The 12,027-nt window shown below is 40.2% G+C and overlaps 1 protein-coding gene across 9 annotated transcripts; it reads left to right on the top strand.

The window, feature by feature from the left end:
* The first annotated feature begins 56 nt into the window (after window positions 1-56).
* On the top strand, window positions 57-11,687 carry LOC129208000 (caspase-8-like). 9 transcript variants are annotated; one of them, XM_054830001.1, is made up of 9 exons: window positions 86-196; window positions 3,769-3,869; window positions 4,327-4,656; window positions 4,887-4,992; window positions 5,791-6,103; window positions 7,580-7,659; window positions 8,308-8,419; window positions 9,460-9,949; window positions 10,728-11,687. In XM_054830001.1, the coding sequence occupies exons 3-9, from the start codon at window positions 4,346-4,348 to the stop codon at window positions 10,876-10,878; spliced, it is 1,563 nt and encodes a 520-aa protein (XP_054685976.1). In that variant the 5' UTR covers window positions 86-196; window positions 3,769-3,869; window positions 4,327-4,345; the 3' UTR covers window positions 10,879-11,687. The 9 variants fall into 9 exon arrangements, 8 of the variants coding, with proteins under 8 accessions (XP_054685975.1, XP_054685976.1, XP_054685977.1 ...); XM_054830002.1 differs by having other exon boundaries at window positions 108-196; window positions 3,755-3,869; XR_008577647.1 differs by lacking the exons at window positions 86-196; window positions 3,769-3,869 and adding exons at window positions 1,037-1,487; window positions 10,058-10,192 and having other exon boundaries at window positions 10,728-10,865.
* The last annotated feature ends 340 nt before the right edge of the window (window positions 11,688-12,027 follow it).

Here is a 12,027-nt window from a genome sequence, read left to right as displayed (position 1 = left end):
CGGTAGACAGAGAACATCATCATGTTATCTTGTTTTCTCTGTAGAGACTTCTGCCTGGGTAATCTCCAGTTAAGTCATAGATAGGTAAAGGCGGTCAGAAGAGTCTAAGCTGACTTTTGTCTTGAGTTCCCTGGAGAGACAAATCCACACTTGTGAAGTATAAAAGACTGGTAAAGTCTCCCTCGCTCATAATAAGGTTTGTTCAAACACAGTTTACACTAGCATGGTTTATACTATTCAGTGAGAATATTTTGCTTGTGTGTGTCGAGGGTTGTTCCTATATGGCTGCACACTGTAATACTTGGGTCCACGCAGTGGTGTTCTTGTCAGCACAAGCCCAGAGGCAGGGGAGGCTTAGCACTATAAGCACAGCTGCCATTCAGCAAGGTCGTTGGATGTTTCTGCATGAGCTGTTGTGGTGTATTGTAAGATAGCAGTTTGAAATTCTTGGGGGGAGAGTGGGTGGGGTTTATACAACTTAGATATTCATCGCTCCTCGCTGTCCACACTGTACACCTTTAGTGTAACTCCAGTAATACAGAGCTGTGCCAGAAAGAAATCGGCCTCAAACAGACAAACGAAATGTGGTTGGTTTCTGTTGAGGCTTACTGGTGATGGCATGGAGAAGCATATGCAGATGTGCATGCTCTCCACCTACAGAATTAAAGAAGAGTTGTGACTTGTGCAACTCATGTTTAGACAGATTTAAGTGGAACTAGTGTAAAAAGAGTCTGTCTGGGGAAGTTGGTATCTTGGGAAGATCATGATCTTAAAGTGGGATTTGTAACATTCACAAGTCACAGGAGCTGTGTATCCTGCCTTATGCCAGTAGAGGCCACATTCTCTACAGTTGCTGAGTGGTCAGTAGCCTCAGCATTTTTGCTTCCTCAAGACCAGCCTTTCTGGGAGAGATGAATTTTTGGCAGGCTGCTGTACAAGGAATAGATTGGGTCAGTGAGACAGTTCTAGAGGAATCAGGACGGACAAAACCATGGTGTAGGGGAGCTGAGGGAAATTGGAGAGACTAAGTTAAAAAAGGACAAGAACGTTTTGGGGAAGGGCGAGAGGAAGAAATAAGAAGTGAAACAGTAAAGACAAAGAGGAAGAACAGTGCCAGGAGGGCTGGTCCTTGAAACTGATGCATGATGGGAGAAGCCTCTATCTGGAAAGGGCCAACCTGGGCTTGGTCTCCGCAAATATTTTTCACACAGTGCTGGTCACAGCATGCTTCCTCTTTCAAACTGCAACTGAGTCTTGATTCAGTTAAGACACAGAGGAGCTGATGCAGGAATACAGACGCTGAGGCATGGAATGACATAGAGACACAACCATTTTGGACCTGAAGATCAGATAGTGCTTGTGGTGTCCATCTCGGCTGCTTCCAGCCTTTGGATAAAAAGACAACTCGTGCCAGTCAGACGCGTTTTCTGAACTGTTAATAGTGTGTGCCTTCTGGAAGGAATTTATATGCCTCATTCAATCAAAGGGTATGTTATAATTTTGCATTTATAAAGGTAGATGGGTTGAAATCAGTGAATTATTGTTTTCATTGCAAAATTTTAACAAATTTTGGCTCTTCTAACTGACTGTCTTCATAATGCTGACTTCACAACCTTCAGAGAGTCTCGTAGCTGTACCGATTGTTGATCATGTATTTCCTGCAAGGAAGATACTGGTGACCAGCAGACCATACTGGGAACCTTACTGCTGAAGGCAGAGTTCTATGCTTTGAAGAGGGTGAAAATGCCAAAATTTAATTATTGCTTAAATTCTTTTGTAAATAGGGAAGTATATTACATAAATAATTTCAAAGGAATGTTTAGCCTTTCAGTTCCCTGTATTCACTGAGTACTGCTACTGAATTCAGTGCTGAAAGTAGACTTTTTAAATTTAGGAAATAATCTTCCATGCAAACTGCATGTTAAAAATGGGCTTGGGTGAGTTGGAGGGGGACTTCAGAGAAAGGAGGTAAGTTGTGGAGGATCTGGTGACACAGCAGGACAGTGAGGCTGATATATTTTTATATGGGAAGCTATAATTGATTCACCCTTCCCTCACTGTCTTTTAATTAGGATTTATGTATGGGAGCAAACATACTGAGCTGTGCCATATGCTAGGAAGTCCTGGCTATGCTGCTTAGTGTGTCCCCTTAAAATAAAAGCCAAACCTGGTTACTTATGTGGCTTGTTTACCAATTTTTCTTACAGGCACTGTAATAATTAATTTCCTGAAACTGGAACCATGATAGGTAGAGTAGGGCACTGCTGCAACATTACTTTATTATAATGTACTTTTTGTAAGTCATGTGATAATGTAGACCATAGTACAAAAGGCAGTACTTTTCCCTGGAACTTTAGAGACTATGGCTCTCTGTCTCACTTTTTTAAGAGTTGTTCCAGCAGTCCTCCAGCCTGTCCTTCCTCCTGATATGTAAAAAAAAAAGAAAAAAGTAATACTAGTATCAGTAGTAGTATTACAGTTTGCTTGTTGTATCAGTTGTGTCTTTAATTTAGTAAGGTGGGAGAAAAAGACAGAACACTTAAACATTGTTTTAGCGTGCTCCCTGAATTTCTGAATTTACAGGCAGGTTTAAATACAGTCTGTAGGTGGCACATCTGTTCCAACTGCAGTAATTTTGTAGGTTTGAAACTTAGAGCCTTTGAGAAATAAAATGAAGATTTCCTTTACCAGAAAGATTTACTTTTATAAGCACATGCCTTGTATCTTAAACAAAAGGCATGATTTATGCGAGAAAGAAGGTAACTTCATAACTAGCTACCAAGAAAATATTTTTTTTCTTGTGTGGGTATAAAAACAATACAGTCAGATCTGAGATCATTGAATTGTGAGGTTAAGCACGTAGGATTCATTCAGATACTAGTGGTTTTGTGGTAATACAGGCTGAATGGTATGGATTCTAGTCTGTTTAAAAGTTCAGTTTGAATGGATTTAAAGAAAACAGTATTCGGGGGCAGAGCATGAATCGTACATGCTGTATCACAACACATGTTCTGCTGTTTTATCAGGTTTTTTGATAGACAAAGGTTTAAGATTCAGTTGTATGTTCACTCTTGCTAACTAACAGAACACTGACCAAGGGTATGCCTCAAAAAGCTGCTTTGCTATAGAGTGGTCCTTGGAGCAGAGGGGAGTACAATTGTCTGCTTTTTTTTTTTTTTTTTAAATATTTACAGTAGTACTGATTTAGTTAGTCATCTGGGCTACCTTGGAGTTATTAGCTCTGGTATTGAAAAATTTGCAGAGCAGTAACATTAAAATGAATTGCCTAATATTCTAGTAGTGTAGAAGTAGGAAGTTCTGATTTGCTGTTGTCAACTTTTATGTCTCCCAGTGAGTTCAATGGGACAAGAGATCTCTACTGAACTCTGTAGAGTTTCTTTTCAGAGATTCCTCGGTGTCTTAGATCTAAGGCAGAGAGAATAAAGTGGCAAATGGCTCTCTTACCAGAGAGGCAGTGGAGGCAGTTCTTCTAAATGTCAGGGTGAGATAATTGGAGGGCTTGCACTTGGTATTTTCTAACTTTCTCTTGTGATGAAAAGTTGGATCCATAAGCCAAGATTAATGTTTCTAAAGCTGATGGAGGAAGTGGTGTAGAAAAGAGATGGTATTTGATGCTCAGTGAAACACAACTAGTTTGACAAGAATTCTCCTGGCCTTTTTAAAAGACTTGACATGATCTGTATTTGATTTGAATATTACAAACTGATTGAGAACTGAGTTTTACCTGATGCAGATAATCCAAAACAGGAAGAAGTGCTTTGGCTATGCTGACCAGGATCAGAAGCAGTGTATAAGGAAAGAAGCCAGATAGCTTACAAGAATTATTCTCATGTGGACTCTTCTCTTTGGTATGATGTAAAACCTTTATCTTTGTTATGGTGTAAAACCTGGCAGTCTCATTTACTACATAGTCTGTATTTCAGACTCGCAAGTAGCTATTGCTTCCAAATGGGACCAAACCTAAAAAAAAAACCCCAACAAAACAAAAGCGGAACAGCAGCATCCTGCCAGGATCATACATCCTGTACATCGGTACTTCCTGCAGTCTAGACACACCGTAGGAAGCAAGAACAAATCGTGACTTTCTCTGTCAATTTCACTTAGCATGGTGTTTTTTATATTCCTCATTAAGTCAAGAGAACCGAAAGAGCTAAGCATCAAAGCTACAATTGCAAGACAGCCTCTCTCTACCGAAGTGCTTTTGATTGCATATATTTATTTGGGGCTATTCTACACGATGTCATACTTTTTATAATTATGTTGTTGCACTACTGACAAATGAAATCAACTTCTGTTTGTGTTTAGATCCAAATCTTGATGTGAAATGAGTACAGACTTCCACAAACTCCTTTTTGACATTTCTGAGGCTTTGGTCGCAGATGAACTGGCAGCTCTGAAGTTCCTCAGCCTGGAGCACATCCCCATGAGGAAACTGGAAGCCATCCAGGAGCCCAAGGCCTTCTTCGAAGTGCTGCAGGAGAAAGGCATGATTGAGGCGGGGAACCTGTCCTTCCTGAAGGAGCTGCTCTATCGGATCAGTCGGATCGACCTCTTGGAAGCCCAGCTGGGCTCCAGCCGAGAGGAGATGGAGAGAGAGCTTCAGATCCCAGGCAGGGCATGGGTGTCAGCCTACAGGTAAGCACAGAAGTGGTAAACCTTTGCACGCAAAATGTACAACTGTTCTGTTGTGTACTGTCTTGTTTTCTGTCTGCACTGTTGTCTTATGAATATCCCAGCATAACTGTATTTATTACAGCATGACTACCTGCCATTGTGAGTTTTACGTTTTGCAGTTCAAATTTGTAATTGTAATGTTTACTTCTCATAACTTTCTTAATCAGTCTTTCTCTATTCTTTATTGCCAGGCAACTGTTATATGGAATTGCAGAGGACTTGACTCCAGAAGATGTCAAGAGCGTGAAGTTCCTGCTCCAAAAACGAATACCAAAGAACAAGCTTCAGGATAATGCTGTATGCAAAGTGATCTTGATAAGTTTTTAGCAAGGCTAGTTCAGAATCTGCTAGTTCTTGTAAGAAGGAAGGAAAGATAAAGCAGTCTGCTCTCACTAAAATCTGTTAAAAGAATTGTGATGATAGCTGATAGCTGCTGTGTGAAAGAACGGACTCTTTTTTTCTCATTGTATCTCTTCTCTGCCCTTTTTTGCTCTCCTATTCCTATTTTTCCTCCACCATCTGTCTCCCTAATGTTTTCTTCTTGTAAAACCCATCATGCTCTTCCTTTCATCTTTGCTTGGCATTTATAAGACTTTTGTATATATGTGGTATCTAGGAAGAGTGATGTTTGCTGGAAGAAAAACAATTTTTTAGAGACAGGAAATCAAGTTCTAATGTGAGTTCAACCACAAATTTTTGTGTGTCATTGGGTACATTTTCTTCTTTACTGTAATTTGGGATAACAGCAATTTCTTAACTCCTCCACAAAAGTATGAAGAGGTTTGATGAGCTAGTTTAATACTTGTATTGTAAATAGTGAATAGTGTTATAAAAATGCTTAGTATTATTAAGAAGGTTCCTTAAAAGTCCCATTTGTATTGTCGTACCTCTGCCAAAATTAGTCCTGAACACCTTTTCAGTAGTAGAAAATGCAAAATGCCGCAGCTAAATGACTTAACAGCACTTCATCTGAACACAGAGGCACAACAGGATGCCATATTGTTATCCACATCAGTGCTGAAACAAAGCAGGATAACCTAGCCATAGGCAATTTCTAATGATATGCCTTAACCCAAGTGATGTGGTTTTTTTCAGCTTCATTGCATCCTGATGCTTGTTTTAATGAGGTTTGGAGGAAAAAGAAATTGGTCTTTAGCTGGTCAGTCTCTGGGAATGGGGATGTTTCTCCTGCTTTGTCCAGAAGTGCCTGATACTGCAGTTATTGAAGGTTACTGTATGAATTTGGGTTATGTGGTTTTGTTTTACCAGTCGATGTTGAAGGTCTTACTGGAAATGGAAAGAAATGGGCTAATTAAAGAAGATGACCTGGCAATGCTGAAATATATATTAAATGGATTTAGAGCTGATGTAAAGAAAAAAATTGATACCTATGAAGAAAAAAAAAAAGGTAAATTATTTAATCTGCTGTTTAAGAGTAGAGCTGGGTTTCTTTGTGATTTTTATGTGTAGGATTCCAGAGGTGAGAGAGACACTTTACAGTTTCTAGGATAGAGCAGTTCTTGATACCTGTGGTTTCTGAAGTTTTCTGCTACTTCGTTATTCCATCATACCTTCTTGTATCTCTCCTTGAACTATGTTTTGTGCCTTGTAAATTATTTGCTTCTCCCTCCTCTTTGCCTTAAATGCAATTTTTCTCTTCAGGAAACAGTGCACTGCTGGTTTTGGACCAGGATAGCTTTTCAGTCACTGAAAGAGACTGGAGGTGACAGTTGCCTTGGGGAAACTTGTATTGAGAGGTTGTCAGCATTATTTTCTGTTAGCCAGGCTGTTTGCTCGCAGTTAAAGGAAAAGTCTCTGGAGACCAATTACTTGGCTAAAGTGTAACCATTAGCTTTCTGTACTAGATGTGAAATTTCAAGGACTTCAGTATATCTGGGCTGTTGCAGTTGAGATGGTGACTTGTGACACCACAGCTGGGCCTTACTCTTTGGGAAACAGGATGTGTCAACCAACAACAATCAAGACCTATTAAATTTTTCCCCAGAACCTCCTTTTGGATCACTTGGGATGTGTGTTTCCTTAGACACATCTGTACAGCCCATGCGGTTCCCTGCAGAGATACCAGATAGTTTCTCCAGCGTGTCTTTGTGCTGCTGACCTGTGCTTGTGTCTCTAAAAGAGCAGAAAAAAATTGCCAGGGTTAGCTAGTGTAAGCAAGCCAGCCTTGTGTCGGGGAATGGCTTTTTAGCAGTATTATTAATATTTTGTCCCCCTTGGTAAGCAGAAAAAGAGCCTGTCTTATAGATCTTGTTGCCCTGACAATTAAATTCCATTTAAACACATCTGTGTAACCTGTAAAAGGGGTACTGTGATTTATTTCCTTGGGTGGAGTCATGGGTTTGCTGATTTCTCCACTTATTTCAGGCAGTTCTATTCAAAGAAGTGTTTTGTTGCTTTGAGGAGATCTTCCATTATGCTGGTATTCTGCATCCTTGGTGTGTCCACCCAGACAGTAAAGTTCTCTGGAGAAGAGACAATGGCCTCAGAAACAAATGAACTAGCTGTAGTGTACCACTGTACAAAAATGGGTCTCCTCTTTCTTTTATGTATCCCATAGTGGAGATGCTAGTGAATGGCTTGCCTGGAGTAACTACTCACATTCAGCCTTTTATTATCTGGATCTTGCTACCAGTAAAAGAGCAGAGAAGGAATCGAGCACAGCTCTGCTGCACAGCTTCAGTAACTAGTAGTCTGTGAAACTGGAACCTTGCTTGGCCCAGCTGTACAAAATGATGGTGTCTCAGTGATTTGGAAACCACCATCCACCTCACTCCTTGCACTGTTTTTTTCAGTGTTGAAATACGCACAGTGGAAGATTTATCTTTTTAGTCCTAAAATGTTCTGTTTATCTTCTCCGTCTTAGAAAGTGATTCTAAGGAAAAACTCCACTATCCAATGTCCATGTCTGTGCATCCAGGAGCAGAGGGTGAGACACCACACCTGGTGAGAAATACCTCAAGATTACCTCTAAAGTATTTATCCAACTCCTGGGAAAGGGGAGCATAAATTCTTAAGACTAAGCAGGCGGAAGAGCTGAAAGGGAGGGGTTCTGGCTTTATAAGTGGGCCTTCAAACAATTCTTACTTTCAAAACAAGACCAAGCTGTGTTCCTTTGTGAGTACCTGCTGTCAGCAACCTTTTAGGTGAGAAATGAAGGAATAGCTGTTGTATGAAGAAAACCAATCTTAACGATTACGGAGACAGAGACATTAAAGTTCTGTCCAGGAGTATCCTGGACAGATGGGAAGGGAACAACACAATCTGCTACCTCACTAGAAACCCACAAGGGCACTCAGGGGGAATGATAGGGTGCAGGAACTTTCCCTCTGCATATGTAAATTTCTGGATACTCACTTTCTCCCATGCCAAAATCATATCCTAACCACAGAGAGAGAGGAGAAGGGATTCAGGGAGACAAAGCAGATTCCTCTCCCCTGTAGCTAGCTTGTATTGTTAGGCTTTTCCTTTCTTGTATCTTGGCCCTCATCATTTTTTTGTGCTTGGACATGAAGGACCAATAGTCTGTGTATAGCATATTTCTCTTTTGGATGCTCGGCACTGCTTTCTTATCTGCTTTCTTTGTTCCTACAGCTTGTGGAATCATATAAGATGAAAAATATTCCCCATGGTTATTGTGTGATTCTTAACAACTACATTTTTAAAAATCCGTATGAAGCCAGAGAAGGAACAGTGAAAGACAAAGGTAAGTACTTTTTAAATCCAATTACTAGTTTGGTTTTTTCTCTGATAATTCTCTGAAAGAATTATCTAATCTTTCCTGTGAAGAAGAATCATGTCCACTGAGTTCCTTGCCTCCGGAGTAACTGGAATAACAGTCACTGTAGAAATTGGAAATATGCCACTTGCAAAAGTTTAGCTGACAACTTAAAGAAGGAACCACTTTCTGTTCTAGGTAAAAAGCATTGTCTGAATTGGTCATATGTACCAAATAGTGAAGCAGCGATTACTATTCCACCTTTTCACTTATTGATTGGTTTTAATTCTAAGCTATCATGGAGTAATATTTTTAAGTCCTTAAATTCTATTTAATGCTCAAATAAATGCTACTGCTTTATAATTTTCCTTAAAGCCTGTCTTCCTGCAAGAGTCACTTTTAAGATAAACAAGAGTTTATCTTAAAAAAGTAAAATCTGTTTCGTGAAAGCACAAATCACCGATATTTTAACTCCATCCAGCCTGTCTACAGGCTGCTTGCTTCCCAGCTACTTTCTCACTGCCCCACAACAATTAAGTCAGCATTTGCTGAGAAGTCTATATAGCATTTGTTAGCATGTTACCCTGCCTTCCTTTTTGTTGCGCTTGATCATTCTCACAGAATGAGGGACCCACTTCATTTAAGAGTGGCAGAATTTGTCATTCTAAAGAGGTACCTCCTCTTTAACTTGCTAAGTGTTGTTCTTAAGCATCTGAGATTACTATGCGATTCACAGTTAAAGCTTGCTTTGACACAGTAAGCTTCACTAATTTGTACTGATTAATCAGATAATCTGAAACCAGTTTTTGTTTTAGATAGCGTGATGCTTAACCCAGTTGCATTTAAAAAAATAAAATTAGGCATTTGGGTTTTTCTAATTAGATTTGGCAGGCTGTCAGTCAGGTGAATTTATTGGTGGGATCTGAACACTTCTGTTAATATCTGTTCTACCACACAGACCTGGTGTGTCAGCATCTTCTTGTCACTATTTATGTTTAACAAGTGCCTTCTGACTTTTTTTTCCCCAGAGGCTGTGGAAAGGGTCTTTAAGTGGCTTCAGTTTGAGACAGTTGAGCACATGGATCTAGAAGCAAAGCAAATGTATGCAAAAATTAAAGAATACAGCAAAAAAGATCATAGTAATATGGACTGTTTTGTTTGCTTCATTTTTTCCCATGGTGAGAAAGACAAAATAAAAGGCGTTGATCATAAGTTTGTAAATATTAAGGACTTACTCTCCTGCTTCAGTGGATCTAATTGTCCTTCTCTTGCTGGCAAACCCAAGCTGTTTTTCATCCAGGCTTGCCAAGGCTCTGTAGGTCATCCAGGTGTCACAGTAAAAGAAGACTCTTCTGGCCATCTTGAGACGGATGCTACCCCTCTGACTTCCATTCCTGATCAGGCTGATATTCTGGTTGGCATGGCTACAGTGGAAGACTATGAGTGCTACCGCTGTACAGAGACTGGCAGTGTTTATGTTCAATGCCTCTGTGACAAGATGAAGTTGCTTTGCCCACTGTAAGCGCTATTTTTAATCCATGTACATTTAGGGTATTGCAGACATACGTACTTAAGCTGAAACATGAGTGTTTTGCATTTGTGCTATATAATGCTTGTCACCTGCAGGACAGTGCAGAACAATGATTATTCTGGAATTGGGCATTGTAATCCTTCTACAGATGAACCAAAGTACAAGTGACTTCCCCTAGTTTGCCTGTGACAAAACCAGGGTTGTAATGCTGCAACGTTACTTAAAAACAAGTATGTGTGTGTGTGTGTGTGCGCACGTTTTTTAACATTTTTGACTGATAAATGATTTTTCCTTCCAGTGACACCTGATGAGAGGCAAATTTGTTGAGTGATTACACAGACAAAAAAAATCAGTGTCCTTTAGTCATCATTTTCATTGTTGCCCCCTTCCCATCCCCATCATGAACTTGATTAAGAAAACAGAATTTCTCTTCAGACACCACTTTCTTATGGTGTCCAGAGGAGGGCTTTGAGAATGCTTAAGTTTGGTTCTGTATCATCTTCGTGTGCTCTTCTGACTATAACCAAAGTGGAGGACTGCTTTTGCTGGAAAAGCAATGCTACATGTAGGTTCCTTTTATTCCCCCAAACACTGAATTCTGTGGTTACGCAGTGGAGTGTGCAATTTCAGTGACAGGCAGGGTAAGGGGAAGATACTAGCCTTCCCTGAGATACCACTTTATTGGAGCAAACTCAGATCAGCTTCTTGGCCTAGCTGTGCAAGTACCATGTATTTCAATGTAACTTTTCTTCATTTTTGTTCAAGCCACAAGGATCTCATAACCATCCTGACAGAAGTGAACAAGGAAGTGGGAGGAAGAGTATTAAATGGATGGAAGCAGATGCCAAAGATAACATCAACCCTACGGAAACAATTGATCTTCCAAATTCCACAAAGTCCATCAACTGAAAAGTAGAAAAATAAGAATACACTCAGGAATCACATCTGGAATGGGCTTCCGCAGGGAAGAGAATTTGCTGGAGAAATTATCTGGATCTGTGTAGTTAGCCCCAGTCCTTCAAGGGGCCATGGGACCTAAATTTTCCAATTCCCACGTTTAATCAGTCTCCTGGCACCTGGATCTGTAGCAGTCTGGTAAGGCTGCGGAGGAGTACAGATCTGGCTGGCTGTCCTGCAGAAGAAGTGGAGTCTGTTCAGTCTGGGTTTCAAGTGAGGAAGCACTTCCAAGTAGTATGATTTTTAAGACTTATTGGAAATGCCAATGGAAGTCCCATATCTGTCTTAGTTGTTTTAAGTCCCCAAAATTTGAAGAAAAGAACAGATAGATTCAGAATGCTAGCTCCTTTTCCAGGGAGCATGTGTAAGATTGTAACTGATTTACCCAGAGGTGAATCATTGGCTGTCTCTGGAAGCTGTATAATTTTTCATGGAAAATAATATCCCTGTCCAGAAGGACCAAAAAAAAAAGATTATTATGATAATACAAGTTTGGTTCTTTTCCTCCAAGTATTTGGTTTGCTTTATGTTATTAATTTACTTGGCTAAACAGCACTACTGTTTAGCTTTTTAACAGTAAGGGTTCTAATCGTGTTTTTTTCTCAGAGCTCTTAGGGGACAGTCTGTTTTGAATGGCTGTCAACGGCGGGAAAGAAGGTCCCACTCCATTAGATCCACTACTCTGAGATGCCTTCTCCTCCTGGCAACTGACTCTACCTCCTGTGGACTCTTGTTTCTCTTGTAATAAATACTCCTGGCTTTCACATCACCTTTGTTTGTGGCGTGTTCTCTTTTGGATGAGCTGACTGAGGGACAGTCAGCATGATGAACACGTTTACTTAAGCAGAAGGTTATTTTGCTCTTGTTGAAGCATTCAGTGGCAGCCACCCTGAGGGGTAGCATATTGATATCCATCCCTTCATTAGCAGCTGGAAAGATGGTGGGAAAGAATAAGTTTAAGTTCAGGACTTTCATGATAATGGCAGCTGATGCCAGTGAGGCTCTTCTTACTTTGCATCCTCAGCAATGTGTAGGTAGTGTGTGGGGGCTGTATGGCATTCTACCAGCTACAGTCCTTTTGAGTTTATAACAAGATAGAGGATAGATC

This window comes from Grus americana, chromosome 6 (genome assembly GCF_028858705.1).
Source record: "Grus americana isolate bGruAme1 chromosome 6, bGruAme1.mat, whole genome shotgun sequence".
Classification (NCBI taxonomy): Eukaryota; Metazoa; Chordata; class Aves; order Gruiformes; family Gruidae; genus Grus; species Grus americana.
The sequence above is the reverse complement of the archived record's forward strand: the minus strand, read 5'-3'. Positions and strand labels throughout refer to the sequence as shown.

Excerpts from the sequence above, each read along its gene's own strand:
- LOC129208000 (XM_054830000.1), top strand. The coding sequence starts at position 4,346 with ATGAGTACAGACTTCCACAAACTCCTTTTTGACATTTCTGAGGCTTTG. Across the intron at positions 6,104-7,579 it reads CTATGAAGAAAAAAAAAAAG|AAAGTGATTCTAAGGAAAAA; the intron begins GTAAATTATTTA and ends TCTCCGTCTTAG. Across the intron at positions 9,950-10,727 it reads ATGAAGTTGCTTTGCCCACT|CCACAAGGATCTCATAACCA; the intron begins GTAAGCGCTATT and ends TTTTTGTTCAAG.